Source organism: Quercus lobata, chromosome 2, assembly GCF_001633185.2.
Source record: "Quercus lobata isolate SW786 chromosome 2, ValleyOak3.0 Primary Assembly, whole genome shotgun sequence".
NCBI lineage: Eukaryota > Viridiplantae > Streptophyta > Magnoliopsida > Fagales > Fagaceae > Quercus > Quercus lobata.
The window spans coordinates 11,168,436-11,190,206 of record NC_044905.1 but is presented as its reverse complement, the minus strand read 5'-3'; the positions used below and the strand labels follow the sequence as shown (position 1 = coordinate 11,190,206).

The 21,771-nt window shown below is 37.9% G+C and overlaps 1 protein-coding gene and 1 pseudogene across 1 annotated transcript; both read left to right on the top strand.

Annotated features, from left to right (window-relative positions):
* Positions 1-3,647: 3,647 nt before the first annotated feature.
* Positions 3,648-4,082, top strand: LOC115974470. Its single transcript, XM_031094853.1, has 2 exons — positions 3,648-3,772; positions 3,809-4,082. Exons 1-2 carry the CDS (start codon positions 3,696-3,698, stop codon positions 4,080-4,082), a joined length of 351 nt encoding a protein of 116 aa, XP_030950713.1. The 5' UTR covers positions 3,648-3,695.
* A 2-nt stretch (positions 4,083-4,084) lies between these two features.
* Positions 4,085-14,273, top strand: LOC115959275 (annotated as a pseudogene).
* The last annotated feature ends 7,498 nt before the right edge of the window (positions 14,274-21,771 follow it).

The following is a 21,771-nucleotide window of genomic DNA, read 5'->3' as shown; positions in this document are numbered from 1 at the left end:
TCTGTCCAAAACTTGTATTTTTTCTTTTAAGTAGTTGGTTTCCCCATAGGCTTGAGTCCGAGGACCGTACAAGGTCTTGGTTCTGTCCAAAACTTGTATTTTTTCTTTTAAATAGTTGGTTTCCCCATAGGCTTGAGTCCGAGGACCGGCCTTGGTTCTATCCAAAACTTGTATTTTTTTCTTTTAAGTAGTTGGTTTCCCCATAGGCTTGAGTCCGAGGACCGTACAAGGCCTTGGTTCTGTCCAAAACTTGTATTTTTTCTTTAAGTAGTTGGTTTCCCCATAGTCTTGAGTCCGAGGACCATACAAGGCCTTGGTTCTGTCCAAAACTTGTATTTTTTCTTTTAAGTAGTTGGTTTCCCCATAGGCTTGAATCCGAGGACCGTACAAGGCCTTGGTTCTGTCCAAAACTTGTATTTTTTCTTTTAAGTAGTTGGTTTCCCCATAGGCTTGAGTCCGAGGACCGTACAAGGCCTTGGTTTTGTCCAAAACTTGTATTTTTTTTCTTTTAAGTAGTTGGTTTCCCCATAGGCTTGAGTCCGAGGACCATACAAGGCCTTGGTTCTGTCCAAAACTTGTATTTTTTCTTTTAGGTAGTTGGTTTCCCCATAGGCTTGAGTCCGAGGACCATACAAGGCCTTGGTTCTGTCCAAAACTTGTATTTTTTCTTTTAAGTTATTTATTTATTTTTCGAAGGTTAGCCCTTCGACCAAGGTGGGGAGAGTTAGCTTGAGGTTGGAAGCCCCTAGAACTGCCTGTGCCATCGGCACTGCGAGGCGTAGCCCCTAGCGGAAGTTTATGTCGGAGCAACAACTGCATGTCATTGGAAATGGAGGAACCTTCGCAGACCTCTGCTTGATAGAGGCTTGACTCCACCGTCACCTGTGCCAACGCGCAAACCTTCCCACAGACGGCGCCAATTGTAAGGACACGATTTTTAATGACCCAATAATGACATTGGGCTCGTATGTAAAAGGCCCGAACAATATAATTCATAGAGAGCGGGCTAGAAAGGCTGGACCTTGGTCGTTGGACGGCGGTTTAGTCGTGATTTTCATGGAAGCTCATACGAAGGTAGGCTTGGCCAGAATAGCTAGGCTTCACATCGGTGTAGCTCGGAGGGTTTGAGTCCTCGGACTTATTCCGAGGAGCATCACCTTCTCTCCATTCTTCTTTTTTGTAGGATCTTTTTTCCTCTCCTTTCTCCCCTGGCTCTCTTCCCCTTTTATACCAGTGTTTACTTCCCATTTTTCGTCTACGTGTCAGTTTTTCCTTTTTGGGGTAATGACTCGTCCTATCAATCCATACGTCAGAGTGGTTGGGGGTGGTTGGGAAAAGTTAAATAGCATGGTCTGAAGTATGGGCTTGTCAGACGCAGGGCTCCACATTACGGTGTTGGCAGCTTTCTCCCTTGTAATGCTTTTGTACTGAGTTTGTCCTTTTCTTCAGGCGTTTTGTGAGATGTTGAGCGTGAGATCGTCCTTGGCCACGTCCTTGGGCCTTTGAGAGGCTTTGATCATACGTCCTCGGCAGTAGGGCTCCTCGGCCTGGGCTTTGGGCCCTGAATACAAAGTGGGCTGGGACCTCAGATTTCGGGCCCCACAGCTATTATCACGAGTGGACGTCATAGGTTGAAATTCTCTTTAAAAAAAAAAAAAAAAAAAAAACAGTTATTCCTTTCTCTTTGTCATGCAACTCAATTTTCAAGCTATTCTTTTCTAGAGCAACTTTCCCAAATGTCTCTTAAATCTTGCCTACATGGCTAAACGTATTGAAACCATAGTCTTTTAAAAGTAGCCAAATTTTTGTTTAAGTTTGGGACACAGTCGTATTATTGGCTTTTCTTTTCTTTTTTGATGCAAACTCTTACAATCTTTCTATACCATAATCAAGAAAAGAAAATTATTGAACATTTTTTAAAATAAATTTTATTTTATATATCCATTTCTTTGAATTGAACAAATAAGAGGTAATTACCAAAAAATGATTTCCTCCAATTCTCTCCCATTTTTAGTCATATGTAGGACATATAGTATAAATTTGATTTTTAAATGTCAAGTATCTTACATCCAAATAAAAATTGGAGCGAATTGAAGAATTCAATAAGAGAGGATCTTATTTTATAATTACCAATTTATATGATGTCCTCTTATCATTCTTTCACCTTTCCATCTTAATCTTTAGACATCCAAATAAGGATAAGAGATGACCATTCACTTCTCGTATTCTCATAAACAGAACCACAATTTTATCTTTAGGGGATCAAAACATGAATAATTTTCTTTTTTGATCTATCAAGAATAAAAACAATAAACTGAAAGTCAAAATAAATAAATACATAAAAGATCAAATTGGCCCATTTTCAATATTAGAAATATATAAATCAAAAGACACAAAATTACCATTTTTAATATATTTCAATTTGCTCATCTATAATATATCAAAAAAAAAAATTTTGAATTCCAAAAATTATTTATGATTGATTTTGTACTAAATTAAATTTCGTAGTAATATTCTTTTTAATTCACTAAGTCAAAGCTTTTGTTAAAAACCATTTTCTATTTTGTTGGAAAACCTAGTTTTGACAATATATATGACTGGAAATGCTCCTTCCATAGTTGTAGTATAAACTAAAATAGTAAGAACACCAATAACCACTCTATAAATGAGATAGCAAGGTGTTGATTTTTTGGTCCTTACAAGCTAATGGTGTAATTCATAAATATTTAACAAAATTTTATAATCTAAATGTTAAACTATTTTCTTGATAAACAAATGTTAAACTATATTATGATTACAATGGTAAAGTTCCATTTTCAATAGTCATTTTTCATAATCTATGCTGTCTTACAGATAAACTTGTTTAAAATAAACAAATATCAACCGTTATAAAAATTTCTCTCAAGAATGTAGAATTGAGTTAGACACGTGTTTGTATTGTATTATAGACAAAGACTTTTATCCGGTGCTCTAGTGCATTGGACCTAGGCTAAACTCTATTGGTATTTTTTTTAAAATTTTTTATATTAGGCCATATTTGAAATACCTTCTTATTGGAATAAGAAATAAGGCCAGATTTGAATCTTTTGGACCGTATCTCAAACTCAATAAGGTTTAAGTTTGATCATTTATTTTTATTTAAGAGCCCAACTAGTTTTTTAATTGAAGCCTAATTTTCTCATAAAGAACTGCATTAGAGTTAGAGTGCATTACAGCATTAGCCCCATGAAAGCGATGAAGTGACCATCCTCATGGTTGACTCAGCTGGGTTAACTTATTTGGGCTACCTTCTAATAAATTTTTGCTTAGAATAGACCTAAATTTGAATTCTTTGGACCGCATCATAATAAGCTTTAAGCCCAAGCCTAGCGCTGATCTTTTCTTTTTTTTATTATCATTGAGGGTGGTATTTGTGAACTCCGTAAAAAGGCTCCTGAGTCTGGGCTCCATGTTTTATGGGAATGTGGTGTAGCGTAAGATGTCTGGGCTGTTAGCTCTATCAGGTTACAGAAATGCATTCAAGGCCTAGAAGATGTGATTCAGTTGTTCGAGGACTTGCTGAGCAGATTGTCTACAACTGAGTTTGAATTATTTTTAGTTCAAGCGTGGTTTATTTGGAACCAGAGGAATATTGTGATACAAGGGAATATTTGGAAGAATTTCATCAAGCCCAAGATTAGCTGCTAATTCCAGTGATGAATACGAGTGTAAATGTAAATGTATGGCATCCTCCTCCTGCATCAGTTTTCAAGTTGAACTTTGATGCTGCAATTTTTTCGGGCTTGAATAGTTCCGGAGTTGGTGCAATGATTCGTAATGAGAAGGGAGAGGTGGTGGCAGCTATCTTGGCTAAAGGCCCACCGGTGGGAGATAGTGAAGAGGCTGAAATTTTAGCCTGTAGAAAAGTGTTGGAGTTTGCAATTGATGCAAGTTTTTCAGAACTGGTTAATGAAGGGGATAACGTCAATGTCATGAAATCCATCTCTTCCACTGGAGTAAACCAGTCTCGGTTAGGCCATATTATTGAGGATATTTTAAGTCTTGCTCATGGACTTCGTTGGGTGAATGTTAGCGCTGTGTAAAACGAGGGTGGGCCAGCCTTTTGAGAGGGTTCATGAGAGAGATTGAGTATTTGCAGAGTTTGCATTTCAAATTTTCAATTGCTTGAGAACGGAAAGTGGTTCTTTGGTCAACATGTCGCTTCCAATTGTTTTGGCTATTGATGATGACACCAAAACTCGAATTGGGTCGTCTCCAAATGTGGGGTTGGTTGGTCCTACTGGAGATTTGGTCGGTATTCTTCGGAGGTTAGTCGTTTTCGAGTTTCGATTCGGAGAATATATTATATGTATATTTGAATAATTTAATTGTTGTTTCTGTCTTTGATTCCGGTATTAACTGAAGGAATAGTCTTTGTTATTTGTTAAAATATAGCGTGCTTTTAAGTAATGTCAGCCTACCACCTTTCGATAAATACAATTTCTTCCACCCTACTAGCTTCTGTTTAATTTTTTCCAAAATAGGGTTCCAAATAGAGGGAGACTTATGGGATACCCCCAACGGCATACCAAGATAAGTCATTGGCAAGGCCCCAACCCTACAACCCAATATCTCTACGAAAGCATGCATATTATTTACCTCCCCTATAGGATCCATTTCACTTTTAGCTACGTTAACCTTCAGACCAGTCACAACCTGAAAACAAAGTAGCAACAGTCGAACATGTAGAACTTGCTCCACCTCTGCATCACAAAACAAGATAATATCATTCACAAATAGTAGATGTGAAACACATTCCCCTCTACCCATCCTACCATCCGCCCTAAAGCCACTAAATAAACCTGCCCCATCCATTCTCTTCACCATCTTACTAAACACCTCCATCATAACTAAAAATAATAAGAGAGACAATGGATCCCCTTGTCTCAAACCTCTAAAGCTATCGAAGAAGTCAGCTGGGGACCCATTGACCAACACAGAAAACTACACTTTAGAGATACAGGTTTGAATCCAGCTACAGCATTTCTCCCCAAAACCCATTTTCTTCAACAACTTCAGAAGTGTCTCCCAATTGACATTGTCATAAGCTTTCTCAATATCTAACTTACAAATCACCCCCAGAATCTTACTCTTCGTTTTGCTATCAACACACTCATTGGCAATGAGAACTGAATCAAGAATTTGCCTACCTCCCACAAAACCATTCTAAGATTCAGATATCAGTTGATCTAACACCACTTTCAATCTATTTTCCAAAACCTTGGCCAAGATTTTATATAAACTCCCCACCAAAATGATAGGTCTAAAATCACGAATGTTGGAGGCATCATTCTTCTTAGGAATCAAAACTATAAAGGTAGCATTAAGAGATTTCTCAAACTTACAGTGTTGATAGAACTCTTCAATCCCATTTTCTTCAACAACTTCAGAAGTGTCTCCCAATTGACATTGTCATAAGCTTTCTCAATATCTAACTTACAAATCACCCCCAGAATCTTACTCTTCGTTTTGCTATCAACACACTCATTGGCAATGAGAACTGAATCAAGAATTTTCCTACCTCCTACGAAACTATTCTAAGATTCAGATATCAGTTGATCTAACACCACTTTCAATCTATTTTCCAAAACATTGGCCAAGATTTTATATAAACTCCCCACCAAAATGATAGGTCTGAAATCACGAATGTTGGAGGCATCATTCTTCTTAGGAATCAAAGCTATAAAGGTAGCATTAAGAGATTTCTCAAACTTACAGTGTTGATAGAACTCTTCAAAGACTGCTAAAACATCTCTTTCTACTACTTTCCAACAATGATGGAAAAATGCCATAGAAAAGCCATCTGAACCTGCAGCTTTATTTCCTTCCGTATCTTTGACCACTGATAGAATCTCGTCCTTCTCAAATCTCCTCTCCAACCAGCCCCTCTCTAACTCCCCTTTTTGATCAAACTCCAGTCCTTCCACAAAAGGTCTCCACTTCTCAAACTCCTGATATAGAGTTTTATAAAATTGAACTACTTGAGCAGCCACTTATGCTTCTTCCTCATAAATCACCCTATCCACTTCTAAGAAACTCAGATGGTTATACCTTCTATGAGAATTGACCATCTTGTGGAAGAACTTAGTATTATTATCTCCCTCCTTAATGCATAACATCCTTGATTTTTGTCTCCAAGAAATCTCCTCTACAAAAAGAAGATGCTCTACTTGCGATCTCACTTCAATCTTCTCATTTCTCTTCGTCTCAGTGAGTCCAAGAACCCCTTCCTTAGCATCTAGTAACTCTAGAGCCCCCAATAATTCTTTCTTCCTACATCCAACATTGCCAAACTCTTGGCGATTCCACTGAATAATGTCTTCTTTCAAAACTTTCAATTTTTTAGAAAACACATAACTAGGAGTACCCGAAAAAGAATGGCGATTCCACCATGAATCTACTCTATCAACAAACCCGTTTGTTTTCAACCACATATTCTCAAACCGGAAGAGACCTTTCCCCCTTGCCATACCCCCTGCCTCCAAAAGAATTGGGAAATGATCTGAAACAGGTCGTGGTAGAATCTGTTGGATCATATCCAAAAAGTGTTGCTCCCAATCTTGTGACACCAGAGCCCTATCAATCCTAGACATGGATGGCTGGTCAGTACCACTAGACCATGTAAAACTCCCTCCCTCCAACGGCAAATCTATCAAGTTTAAATCTTCAATAAATTCAGAAATTTTTTCCATAGCTGGAGTAAGCCTAGACCCACCCCTTCGTTCACTAAAAAAACGAACAACATTAAAATCCCCAAAACAACACCAAGGAACATTCCAATACTGCTGAATACCAACCAACTCATCCAATAAATCACCCCTCAAATTGTTATCGTTCGGGCTATACACCCCTGAACATGCCCAAATAAAACCGTCCTCCACACCTTTCCATTGAACCGACTTCGAAAGCGAGCCCACAAGAACCTCCAACTTTTCTAAAACCCTTTTATCCCACATAATCAAGACCCCACTAGCCGTTTGATCAACATCTAGAGCCACCCAATCCACATACAGACAACCCCATATGCTGCAAACCAGCTGTCTATATATCCCAGCAAGTTTTGTTTCTTGAAGGCATACAACATCATACTGCCACTCACGTAACAAGTTTCTCACTACCAGACGTTTTTGGGAGTCATTCAAACCTCTAACATTCCATGAAACCATTTTCAGCTTCATAAAGACTTTTATGGCCCCACAACTGTCTCTACCGTACTTCCAACACATTATCTCCCATCATAGTTAACCGTTGAGATTAAATTCCTAAACTCTCTTTTCCCTTTACTCATGAAGGATGCTACTTTTTGGTTAGTAGCTGCTTTCTTCCGTTGCTGGTTAATAACCTCCATCTCCCTTTCTAGCATTTGAAGATAAGCAATACATAACTTTTCATGACGATTCACAGAAAGCCCAATCACTTTACTAAAACCTGGGATTCTGTTCTTCACCCGTTTAGAGACATCCAGCGTACCACCAATATCTAACACCTCATAATCATTATGCACTTCTATTGACAAGGCCAGCCTCGGAGGGATAATAGTAAACAACGGATTACAATCTGCCAAACTCTCCTCCTCACCCAAAACCACTTCTAGGAAAGCCACATCCTCCACCGTCGAGACACCCAAAACAGATAGGCCACAATCTGACTTCGGTTCCATCAACGCTAAATTAGGCTGACCAATCTTACCCATATCTAACGGCTTGTTGTCTGCCCCTTGAATCAATAGCACACTACACTCACTCCCAACTTTATCCATACTATTGACACCAAAATCCACAAAATCCACAATTGATAGTCTTTAAAGGATATCTACCAAGAAAATACCCTTCCCAGAACCATCGTGAAGTCATCGGAGTTGAACCCATCAAGGGAGCTAACAATTAATTCCATCTGAGCCACTGCGTGACCATTAGAGCTAAACCCAGCAGAGAAAAAATGATTAATCTCCATTGGAGCCACCATAATATCGTTGGAGCTGGTCCCAACCTCCAACCCATCCACTGTGGTGTTGTCGGAGCTTTTCCTATCAAGACAGCTATTAATATCCTCCATTGGCTTCACCGCGAAACCATTGGAGTTGAGCCCAGCCTCTATCGCAGCCACCATGAGACTATCCAAGTTGATTCCATCAGACCAACTGCGACTAACAAGCAACAGAGGCTCTACCTGTCACTTAGACACCTTGATAGTGGACATCAATGACTTGGGCTTGTCTGAAGGAGATATCAATGGTGTCACCGAGTGGGCCATGAATGTTGGGCTAGTCATAGAAGAGGGCTTGCCCATTTCATAAATACTTGGGCCCAAGAAGCAAACTTCATTAGACTGATTAGAGACCAAACAGTTTAGGCCAATGTGGGACTCAATCTTTGACCCCGTGACCCACTAAAAGGACCCACCACATGCCTCCTCTAACTCCTTGTGACCCCTTTAGAATTCCTCAATCCACCTTTATTAGAAATCCCTACAGCACACCTAAATTGGTCTGAGCCCATCACAGAATTTTTTAGAATTCGTGACCCACTAGGAGGACCCACCACGTGCTCCCTCTGACTCCTTGTGTCTCATTTAAAACTCTTTAGTCGGCCTTTATTAGAATTCCATGCAACACGCCTTTTTCCTTCCCCATTCACCTCTACGGTCAAGCCTTCTCCTGTCCAATAAGAATTCCCTAGTTCACGTTTTTTCCATAAACAGATTCATTCAAAATTGATTTGAATTTCAACGGAAAACTCCTTTTATTTCCTACCGGATTTGTCTCTCCCAAATTAAATTCCACATTAATGTGCCAAGAACCCACATCTCTTCCTCCTAGAGTCATCGGACCTAGTATGCTCACCGACGTTTTGCTTAACCTCCTCTATTCAATTACTGGGTTCTGCTTCTCCCCCTTATTAAGAGCCCAACTAGTTTTTTAATTGAAGCCTAATTTTCTCATAAAGAACTGCATTAGAGTTAGAGTGCATTACAGCATTAGCCCCATGAAAGCGATGAAGTGACCATCCTCATGGTTGACTCAGCTGGGTTAACTTATTTGGGCTACCTTCTAATAAATTTTTGCTTAGAATAGACCTAAATTTGAATTCTTTGGACCGCATCATAATAAGCTTTAAGCCCAAGCCTAGCGCTGATCTTTTCTTTTTTTTATTATCATTGAGGGTGGTATTTGTGAACTCCGTAAAAAGGCTCCTGAGTCTGGGCTCCATGTTTTATGGGAATGTGGTGTAGCGTAAGATGTCTGGGCTGTTAGCTCTATCAGGTTACAGAAATGCATTCAAGGCCTAGAAGATGTGATTCAGTTGTTCGAGGACTTGCTGAGCAGATTGTCTACAACTGAGTTTGAATTATTTTTAGTTCAAGCGTGGTTTATTTGGAACCAGAGGAATATTGTGATACAAGGGAATATTTGGAAGAATTTCATCAAGCCCAAGATTAGCTGCTAATTCCAGTGATGAATACGAGTGTAAATGTAAATGTATGGCATCCTCCTCCTGCATCAGTTTTCAAGTTGAACTTTGATGCTGCAATTTTTTCGGGCTTGAATAGTTCCGGAGTTGGTGCAATGATTCGTAATGAGAAGGGAGAGGTGGTGGCAGCTATCTTGGCTAAAGGCCCACCGGTGGGAGATAGTGAAGAGGCTGAAATTTTAGCCTGTAGAAAAGTGTTGGAGTTTGCAATTGATGCAAGTTTTTCAGAACTGGTTAATGAAGGGGATAACGTCAATGTCATGAAATCCATCTCTTCCACTGGAGTAAACCAGTCTCGGTTAGGCCATATTATTGAGGATATTTTAAGTCTTGCTCATGGACTTCGTTGGGTGAATGTTAGCGCTGTGTAAAACGAGGGTGGGCCAGCCTTTTGAGAGGGTTCATGAGAGAGATTGAGTATTTGCAGAGTTTGCATTTCAAATTTTCAATTGCTTGAGAACGGAAAGTGGTTCTTTGGTCAACATGTCGCTTCCAATTGTTTTGGCTATTGATGATGACACCAAAACTCGAATTGGGTCGTCTCCAAATGTGGGGTTGGTTGGTCCTACTGGAGATTTGGTCGGTATTCTTCGGAGGTTAGTCGTTTTCGAGTTTCGATTCGGAGAATATATTATATGTATATTTGAATAATTTAATTGTTGTTTCTGTCTTTGATTCCGGTATTAACTGAAGGAATAGTCTTTGTTATTTGTTAAAATATATGTGAATCAAGGAGAGAGCATGTTTGTGACGTTGTACATATTTGTTTGGGATTTCAAGAGAAGATTGTTAGCTACTGCAATAGAAAATGAGGAGAATTTTGACAATGTAAGTCAAAGGGGGTCTTTTATTTTTTATTATAAAATTTGAATTGTTTGTTTTGTTGTTGTTGTTTTAATTTTGTTTAATGTTTCTGTCTAGGGACATATATACGTATGAGAGATGTTAATATGTTATTATCTAGCTGAAGTTTCATAAGGACGTATAGTTAGACTTGGCTGAAGTCTGATGCATTTGAGTTGGCTGAGCATAGTGGATTTATAACTACATTTAAATCTTGAAAGAATGAGTATACGGAGAAAACCCCAAAATTTATATGATGCTGTAGAGTATTTTTCATGTTTTAAAATGAACCTTTGTTCTTTCATAATTGTGTGCGTGATCTTGGTCATGAGTGTTAGAATAATGGTTAAGTGATTAAATTCATCATTTTTAATAGCTTAAAATTTTGGTATAACTAGTAATTTATCAATGAGAATGAAGATGCCGATGGTCACTCTTACTTGTCCATGGGTTCTACCTGGTGTGTTCTACAGAAACTAACTCATATTGGGCTGGGAAATGACATTTACTGAGTTTGGCTGGGGTTTCCAGGACAAAAGAAAGAATTTAACATGTTATCAATTTCCCAGCTCTCTCCCTCTCTCTCTATCCCCATGATTCTTGCTCATGTGAATAAGGATCATATTGGGTTTGACTGAACAAATCTTGGGTTTTAGTTGGTACTTCTGAATTTTTCTTTGTAATTTAGTATTGTTGCTTTGTACTTGAGTAAATAACTGGAGCTATAAATGAGTACGTAGCTCAGTTTATTGACTGTCATCCTAAGCTTTTCTAATAACAATTCTTTTGCAGTATTGAAATATCAAGCATAACAAAGAAGAAAGAATAGCTAGAACTTGGGGTACAACTACTCCAGGATTGCCATATGTCGAGGAGGTTATTACTCCAGCTGGAAATTGGTTGGTTGGTGGAGATTTGGAAGTGTTGAATCCTATCAAATATAATGATGGGCTTGATCACTACAGGCTCTCACCTCAACAACTCCGGAAGGAATTTGATAGGCGTCAGGCTGATGCAGTTTTTGCTTTCCAATTAAGTAACCCTGTGCATAATGGGCATGCTTTGTTAATGAATGACACACGCAAGCGACTTTTGGAAATGGGATACAAGAATCCGATTCTATTACTGCATCCTTTGGGAGGTTTCACAAAGGCAGATGATGTGCCCTTGGATGTTCGGATGGAGCAACATAGCAAGGTTATCTGCATGGCTCTTCTCGTATAACATTGAATAATATCAAGTTTGGCAGTAACACTGCTAATAAAGTGATACCATTCTGCTTGTTTCCGTAATTCTGTAATAAGTCTAATTGCTGTTGCATGGGCCATAGCTTTTCAGTAAATAAACTCATTAGAACTAAATGAAATCATTTGATAATTTCAGAAAATGCTCCCCCTTTTTTTTGAAATTTTATCATTGTTTCGGTGATGAAAATTGAAAAGTGATCATTGCATATCCAAATTTTGTGTCCAAGTGCTCCATACATCAAATTTAATCAATTCATTTTTAAGTCTCCAAAATGTACAATTTTGCTCACAGTTTTGTTTCTTCTCAGGTCCTAGAAGACGGAATTCTTGACCCTGAGACTACTATTGTAGCCATATTTCCATCACCTATGCATTATGCTGGTCCAACTGAAGTGCAGTGGCATGCCAAAGCAAGGATAAATGCAGGTGCCAATTTTTATATTGTCGGTCGTGACCCTGCAGGTATGGGTCACCCGACTGAGAAGAGGGATTTATATGACCCTGATCATGGGAAAAAAGTCTTAAGCATGGCTCCTGGCCTGGAGAAGCTAAATATTTTGCCATTCAGGGTAAGTCACGTTATGCTTTGCTTTTACGCTGTACTGTTGAAGCTCTATTGCTTATTTCTATCTCTTCACCTTTTGCATTATCTTTATTATCATTTATTTGCAATTCTATGCCTTCGTTACATCAAAACTCTGCTTTCTGTTCAGGGTTGATTGTGATATAAAGTAATCTTGATAGTCTTAATTATTTTTTTTCCTTGGTCCCTAGGCAGTTTTTTCTTATTAGTTATCAAATTTTAATGAGTACTTTTTGCTTGATTTCCTTGAGTGATGAGAACGAATGTGGTGTACTGTTAACAACTGCATATTGTGCTGTTATCTTTAATAAATATCTCTTCAAACTAAATTGGGAACTTATGGAAACGGTCCATCTTTATATATACCACAAAAAGTTGGAGAGCATGGGGCTTCCTACCAGCGAGCTCAAAGGAGTTCCTAAAGATGTTTTTGTGTGGCTTTCAATCTCTACCACTTCCATTCTTTCCTTCTTTTGGTATTCTCTTTAATTGAATGTTTTTACTTATCAAAAGATACTTGAAAGATACAAATGCAGTACATACCATCACAGGTTTAAAAATATCTGAAGCTGAATATTGGCACCAACTTATTTGGATTTTTGCTGAATTTTTTCCCTCCCACTGAAAGTTGGTTAAAGTATGGTTGTACCTAGAAAATGTGAGGTTTTAAAAAGCTGTATAAATACAAATAAACTTCAAAGCTAAACAGAAAAGCTGATGGCAAATAGACTCTGCTGTCTCTGATTGGTATGGTCAAAAGGGGGTTTAAAGTACTTAACCTTCTGAGACCCACACATTATGATTCATTCCATCACAACACAGAGCATGCAGATTACTTCCAGACAATTACACTTGCTGATGAGAGAGCCCTGCATATTTTTCTATCAATTTGATATGTCTCATTATGTCATAACTCTGCATAAATTACTCAAGTACTTGTAGCTCTACATAACCATAGGTGTAATTGCCTTTTCTGGGTCTGTTATGTTATATGGGAGGTGAATGAGCTCTGTTTTGTTCTCCCTCATAATGTACTTTCTTCCTTATAAACTGCAGGTGGCAGCCTATGACACCGTGGAAAAGAAGATGGCATTTTTTGAACCTTCACGTGCTAAAGATTTCCTCTTCATCTCCGGAACCAAGGTAGGATCTATATCTCATTTTCTGGTTCCCAGTGAAACACCTCAAGCTCCATCGATCTGGAAGGAGATTTTAGAATAGCGGTGTTATTTAAATAGTTAAACATTAACTTCTTAGTAAAACTTAGATGTTCTGTGTACTTACCTGGGTAAATTATATTGGGCTGTCAATCAGAAACTGAGCTACCTGCATCTCTAGCATAATAAATCTACAATTTGGCACATTTTGTGGTTGGGGTGACAATGTTAATGCTTTGGCATAACAAGGATATAGATTTCAGAGACTTATGGTAACTGGTGATTTATCTGATTATTCTAACAAAACTCTTCTGTGGTTATCATCTATTATGAAAAATCTATTTGAAAAAATTTCAGTCTATGTCATCATAAGTGCGTCTTTGACATAGGAAGGAAAATTTAGAAGGCAAAACCTTAAAATCTTTTTTGTCCTAGGTTCTCTTCAATTTTTCCTCGTAGCTTTCCTAGGATATGTTCGTGAAGGTTGTGTAAGATATGCTTTTATGGCTATTGGGAAACTCAGGTTATATTTATCTTATTTAGTGGATTTATTGTGTTGTTTCAGATGCGAACTTATGCAAGGACCGGTGAGAACCCCCCTGATGGTTTTATGTGCCCTGCGGGATGGAATGTCCTCGTCAAATATTATGAGAGCTTGCAAGCTGAAGAGGCGTTGCAGCAGCAAGCCGTGTTGACTAGTTAAGATCTATACCAGAGTTTTGGACAGGTTAATTTCTCTTCCTTTCGTTATTTCTTTATCTTTTGGGGATAAACGGCAAGTTGCGGGAGGATGTAATAGTAGAGACTATGGAGCACTATTTCGTATTAGCACCCATAAGATGCCCGATTGAGAATGATCTGTGCTAAGTGTGCTTGTAAACTCCTCTTTGACTATTGGTGTTGGGCTTCATTTTCTAAGTAGGGCATGGTTGATATGCATGTAATATATTTAATTCCTTTAGGTTGTGTTTGGATGGCAACATTTGGATTTGGATTTGGATTTGAAATCCATTGATTTAAAATGCCTTGATTTGAAAACCCTTGATTTTAAAATTCTTTGTTTGGGTCTTTTTAAACAATGAAGGATTTGAAATTTCATTGTTTGGATACCTAAATTTGGATTTGGATTTGGATTTAGTTTTAAAATCAATAAAATATATTTTTTAATTATCATTTTCTTAATCCTTTTGCATTTTAATTTTAAAATACATGAGATAATATTGATAGTCCAATTGACAAGATGATGACTAAATATTTTTAGTCATAGCCAACTAAAAAAATATCTTGCCAACTATTAACAACTAAAATGTTTTATATTAACTAGAAAGGACACCTAAATGAATGGGTTTTCGTTTTTTTTTTTTTCCCACAAAATTCAAAATATCAAACTAAAAAATTATTCTAAAGTTATTAACAACTAAAAAGTTATATATCAAGAAAGACAGATTAAAAACCCAAAATATGTGTCTTTTACACAACTTCCAAAAGAACAAATTAATGGGGACTAAGTAAAAATCGTATCCAATCTTTTTTATCATTATCATTTGAAAGACTTTTAAAAAACTTAAAATCTTTTGCACCTCCATACATTAACTTCTCAACTATTTTGAATATTTCAAACCATATGAGTCCAGACACTTTTGAAACCACGACATGTGTCTCTTCACCAGAAGGTTATGGTTGCTCTTGATTTTTCTTTGTTGTGAAGTACTCTTTGAACCAATATCTACAACAATTTCAAAGAGTTGATCTTTCCTATTCTTTTCTTTGGTGAGGCTTAGAAGCAGAACTTGTTGATACAAAATGTTGACGAGATTGTTGTGCAATGGGAGAATTCACCTCATTTTCTCATTCCTCAGCCATAACTTTAACTACTTCGTTCTTATGTTCTACACCAATGCCAATAGTTCTATCCCTCTCACACAAGATCTCAATGTCCTCCCAATTGTCAATAACTTTGTTTTCATAAGCACCTGCTTTTGCATTTTTCTAAAAGTAATTAGTAGATTATTTTGCATAATTTAAGCAAATTAGTGTAGTGAATACATTAGTATAAATGTCCCCATGGGCTTATAGTTTCACTGACTTACTTAGTGCCTTGGTAATTTTTGAAGAAAAAAGATGGTACACCAATGTTATGGGGAGGAACAGAAAACTTGAGCCTCCATTTTACATTTTCTACCTTTTCATTGAATTTAATAGTAATAAAAAAATCAATAACCCAAAATATTATTAAGAAATCAAAGGAAACAGGAATATGGCAGAGGTATTAGTCAAATGTATCTAATTTTAACACCAAGAAATCATGTCAAGATGAAACAATTAGATAACTCTTGTAAGGTTCTAGTACTGTGGATTTGAAAATTTTGTATTAAGGATTCTAAACTATAAACTTAATCCCAACACTTTCTCATAAAAAAAAAACAAAAAAAAAAAAACTTAATCCCAACAAATTCAAGCACATAAGCATATATGATTCATGTTTGACTGCAATCCTATATGTCAGGACATATGTGATTCACTTGTTAGGAACATATGTCACTATTTTATGTAATTAGCTAATCTTTTGACAAAACGTACTTTACTTGTATTTAAGTAGATTTAGGATGTGTTTAATACTTTAAGAAACTGTGTTTCAAGATCAAGTGTTGAAGTCATGCAAGTCTGTCCAAGATTCAAGTCTGTAAAGTGCCTGTCATTAAAACTCGACAGCTAGTCATCTATAGAGCTTGAAGAGCTGTTCCAGCCCTATGGCTCGACAGCAGCTCGACAGATAGGGTATCTATTGAGGTTTATGAAAAACAGAATTTCAGAGTTTTAACTCTAATCCGTGATTATGTGTTTGGCCTTTCTTTTCTCACAACCCTATACATATAAAATGATTATTTTAAGGGCCGTTAAAGTGGACACAAGTTGCACAAATGTTGAGCAAAGTTTATTCAAGCAAATTGTGACCGGAGACAAAGTTTGCCCTAGTTCATCTTTCTTGTGAAGAAATTGCTGTATTTGTGCACCGTAGGATTTTGTAACCAAGCATTTTATTGATCTTCATCATCTAGATGAACTGAAGAACTTTGCAGTCAACAACCTTCTTTAGTTGGTGATTGAAGTCGCGTACTGGGATCTGCACAATTGGTTAGTCACGTATTGGGAGTCATGCATTACAAAGAGAGATTGTCACTATAGAACAAGTCCAATTGGGTATTGGGATAAGGGTTTAAATGTAGGTTGGTATAAGATACTGAGATTCCTTTACTTGTAACCGCTTGTTGTAATAATAGTGGATTCTCGGGAGTGGTGACCTTAAAATCACCCGGTGGGGTTTTTACCGTGTTGGTTTTCCCCATTCGTAAACAAATTGCCATGTCAATTTAATTTTCGTTGCATTTAGTTTAATTGATAATTTGTTTGTGCTACCACGCTCATTGCATATAATTGAATCTAATTAATTTCACTTGACTAAATTAATTGGTTAATTTATCACAAGGGGTCAATACGTTTTTGGCCTATTACTATACATAAGCCATGCTCATAAATAACTTAATAGCAGGTGTGAAGACTATATTGGGACATTCTACAATGAAAGCACTTCAAGGCTTTATATATATATATATATTGATAGGTAAGAAGAAGTATATTCAAGAAAACTGCTAGATGCAAATAAGCATCAGCATATCAAAAGTACAAAAAAGATGGAAAAGCAAAAAATATATGGAAAAAAAAAAAAAACATAAATTACAAAGAAAGAGAGCTAAGAAAAAGAGGAAGAGAGTCACTAGATGTGAGTCCCCAAGCCTTAGCCCAATCAAAAAGGGAACCAAAAAAAAGAGCAAGCATTTGGTTCTCGGATCTATCCAAATCCTCAAACGTCCGCCAATTGCGTTCCCTCCAAATACACCACATCAAACACAACAAAACTAAGTTCCAAATGTAGGAAGAATGCTTCCCCAACCAATTCCACCAACTAAATAGAAAATCTAACACCGTACATGAGGGAACCCATGAAATCCCAAAACTCCTAAAGACAAAGTACCATAGCCAATAAGCCTTTCCACAATGTAACAACAAATGATTTACTACCTTACTACAGCAATGACACATAATGCACAATCAACGAAGTCAAAGCCCCTAAGCAGCAGTTTATCTCCCGTGAGGATCCTATCCCATGCAGCTGTCCAAACAAAGAAAGAAACACGTCGGGGTGCCTTAACCTTCCAAATGCCTTTCCATGGAAAAACAACAAAAGAAGAACCGTGTAACTTATGATAACATGAACGAATAGTAAAATCTCCGTTTTTGTCAACTTCCATTTCAAACAATCATCATCAGTCCCTGAAGGTAAATTGGATGCCAAAAGTTGTAGGAATTCGTCCACCACATCTGCCTCCCAATCATTAGGACCCCGATTGAAACGAACATCCCAAGTTCTCCTATCCCCTGCCCCTTGACATATCAAGATGACTATATAGAAGCCTCTCTGTTTGCAACAAAATTGTACAAGACTGGAAAAGCCAAATTGAGAGGAAGATCTCCACACCACCTGTCTTTCCATAATTTCACTCTATCCCCCAATCCAACCTTATACTGGACCTTTTTGTTAAAAACTCCCAAGCCCATCTGGATACTTCTCCATAAACCATAACCATGGCCATTCCTTCCCAACTTAGAGGTCTACCCCCCATTCTTCCCCAAATTTCAAAACTACCACCCTCCTCCAAAACCTATTCTCCTTGATCCCAAAACGCCAAAGCCACTTTCCTAGTAATGCTTTATTGAAAGTGGTCAATTTCCTAACACCTAAACCTCCTTTAGCAATAGGCATACACACCTTGTCCTAACCCACTAAATGTGTCTTAGGGTCTCCCCACAGGAAGTCCCTTTGCAGCTTCTCAATTTTGTTTGCCACATGTGTAGGGATGGTGAATAGAGATTAAAAATAAGTGGGGAGGCTAGATAGCGTGCTTTTAAGTAATGTCAGCCTACCACCTTTCGATAAATACAATTTCTTCCACCTTACTAGCTTCTGTTTAATTTTTTCCAAAATAGGGTTCCAAATAGAGGGAGACTTATGGGATACCCCCAACGGCATACCAAGATAAGTCATTGGCAAGGCCCCAACCCTACAACCCAATATCTCTACGAAAGCATGCATATTATTTACCTCCCCTATAGGATCCATTTCACTTTTAGCTACGTTAACCTTCAGACCAGTCACAACCTGAAAACAAAGTAGCAACAGTCGAACATGTAGAACTTGCTCCACCTCTGCATCACAAAACAAGATAATATCATTCACAAATAGTAGATGTGAAACACATTCCCCTCTACCCATCCTACCATCCGCCCTAAAGCCACTAAATAAACCTGCCCCATCCATTCTCTTCACCATCTTACTAAACACCTCCATCATAACTAAAAATAATAAGAGAGACAATGGATCCCCTTGTCTCAAACCTCTAAAGCTATCGAAGAAGTCAGCTGGGGACCCATTGACCAACACAGAAAACTACACTTTAGAGATACAGGTTTGAATCCAGCTACAGCATTTCTCCCCAAAACCCATTTTCTTCAACAACTTCAGAAGTGTCTCCCAATTGACATTGTCATAAGCTTTCTCAATATCTAACTTACAAATCACCCCCAGAATCTTACTCTTCGTTTTGCTATCAACACACTCATTGGCAATGAGAACTGAATCAAGAATTTGCCTACCTCCCACAAAACCATTCTAAGATTCAGATATCAGTTGATCTAACACCACTTTCAATCTATTTTCCAAAACCTTGGCCAAGATTTTATATAAACTCCCCACCAAAATGATAGGTCTAAAATCACGAATGTTGGAGGCATCATTCTTCTTAGGAATCAAAACTATAAAGGTAGCATTAAGAGATTTCTCAAACTTACAGTGTTGATAGAACTCTTCAATCCCATTTTCTTCAACAACTTCAGAAGTGTCTCCCAATTGACATTGTCATAAGCTTTCTCAATATCTAACTTACAAATCACCCCCAGAATCTTACTCTTCGTTTTGCTATCAACACACTCATTGGCAATGAGAACTGAATCAAGAATTTTCCTACCTCCTACGAAACTATTCTAAGATTCAGATATCAGTTGATCTAACACCACTTTCAATCTATTTTCCAAAACATTGGCCAAGATTTTATATAAACTCCCCACCAAAATGATAGGTCTGAAATCACGAATGTTGGAGGCATCATTCTTCTTAGGAATCAAAGCTATAAAGGTAGCATTAAGAGATTTCTCAAACTTACAGTGTTGATAGAACTCTTCAAAGACTGCTAAAACATCTCTTTCTACTACTTTCCAACAATGATGGAAAAATGCCATAGAAAAGCCATCTGAACCTGCAGCTTTATTTCCTTCCGTATCTTTGACCACTGATAGAATCTCGTCCTTCTCAAATCTCCTCTCCAACCAGCCCCTCTCTAACTCCCCTTTTTGATCAAACTCCAGTCCTTCCACAAAAGGTCTCCACTTCTCAAACTCCTGATATAGAGTTTTATAAAATTGAACTACTTGAGCAGCCACTTATGCTTCTTCCTCATAAATCACCCTATCCACTTCTAAGAAACTCAGATGGTTATACCTTCTATGAGAATTGACCATCTTGTGGAAGAACTTAGTATTATTATCTCCCTCCTTAATGCATAACATCCTTGATTTTTGTCTCCAAGAAATCTCCTCTACAAAAAGAAGATGCTCTACTTGCGATCTCACTTCAATCTTCTCATTTCTCTTCGTCTCAGTGAGTCCAAGAACCCCTTCCTTAGCATCTAGTAACTCTAGAGCCCCCAATAATTCTTTCTTCCTACATCCAACATTGCCAAACTCTTGGCGATTCCACTGAATAATGTCTTCTTTCAAAACTTTCAATTTTTTAGAAAACACATAACTAGGAGTACCCGAAAAAGAATGGCGATTCCACCATGAATCTACTCTATCAACAAACCCGTTTGTTTTCAACCACATATTCTCAAACCGGAAGAGACCTTTCCCCCTTGCCATACCCCCTGCCTCCAAAAGAATTGGGAAATGATCTGAAACAGGTCGTGGTAGAATCTGTTGGATCATATCCAAAAAGTGTTGCTCCCAATCTTGTGACACCAGAGCCCTATCAATCCTAGACATGGATGGCTGGTCAGTACCACTAGACCATGTAAAACTCCCTCCCTCCAACGGCAAATCTATCAAGTTTAAATCTTCAATAAATTCAGAAATTTTTTCCATAGCTGGAGTAAGCCTAGACCCACCCCTTCGTTCACTAAAAAAACGAACAACATTAAAATCCCCAAAACAACACCAAGGAACATTCCAATACTGCTGAATACCAACCAACTCATCCAATAAATCACCCCTCAAATTGTTATCGTTCGGGCTATACACCCCTGAACATGCCCAAATAAAACCGTCCTCCACACCTTTCCATTGAACCGACTTCGAAAGCGAGCCCACAAGAACCTCCAACTTTTCTAAAACCCTTTTATCCCACATAATCAAGACCCCACTAGCCGTTTGATCAACATCTAGAGCCACCCAATCCACATACAGACAACCCCATATGCTGCAAACCAGCTGTCTATATATCCCAGCAAGTTTTGTTTCTTGAAGGCATACAACATCATACTGCCACTCACGTAACAAGTTTCTCACTACCAGACGTTTTTGGGAGTCATTCAAACCTCTAACATTCCATGAAACCATTTTCAGCTTCATAAAGACTTTTATGGCCCCACAACTGTCTCTACCGTACTTCCAACACATTATCTCCCATCATAGTTAACCGTTGAGATTAAATTCCTAAACTCTCTTTTCCCTTTACTCATGAAGGATGCTACTTTTTGGTTAGTAGCTGCTTTCTTCCGTTGCTGGTTAATAACCTCCATCTCCCTTTCTAGCATTTGAAGATAAGCAATACATAACTTTTCATGACGATTCACAGAAAGCCCAATCACTTTACTAAAACCTGGGATTCTGTTCTTCACCCGTTTAGAGACATCCAGCGTACCACCAATATCTAACACCTCATAATCATTATGCACTTCTATTGACAAGGCCAGCCTCAGAGGGATAATAGTAAACAACGGATTACAATCTGCCAAACTCTCCTCCTCACCCAAAACCACTTCTAGGAAAGCCACTTCCTCCACCGTCGAGACACCCAAAACAGATAGGCCACAATCTGACTTCGGTTCCATCAACGCTAAATTAGGCTGACCAATCTTACCCATATCTAACGGCTTGTTGTCTGCCCCTTGAATCAATAGCACACTACACTCACTCCCAACTTTATCCATACTATTGACACCAAAATCCACAAAATCCACAATTGATAGTCTTTAAAGGATATCTACCAAGAAAATACCCTTCCCAGAACCATCGTGAAGTCATCGGAGTTGAACCCATCA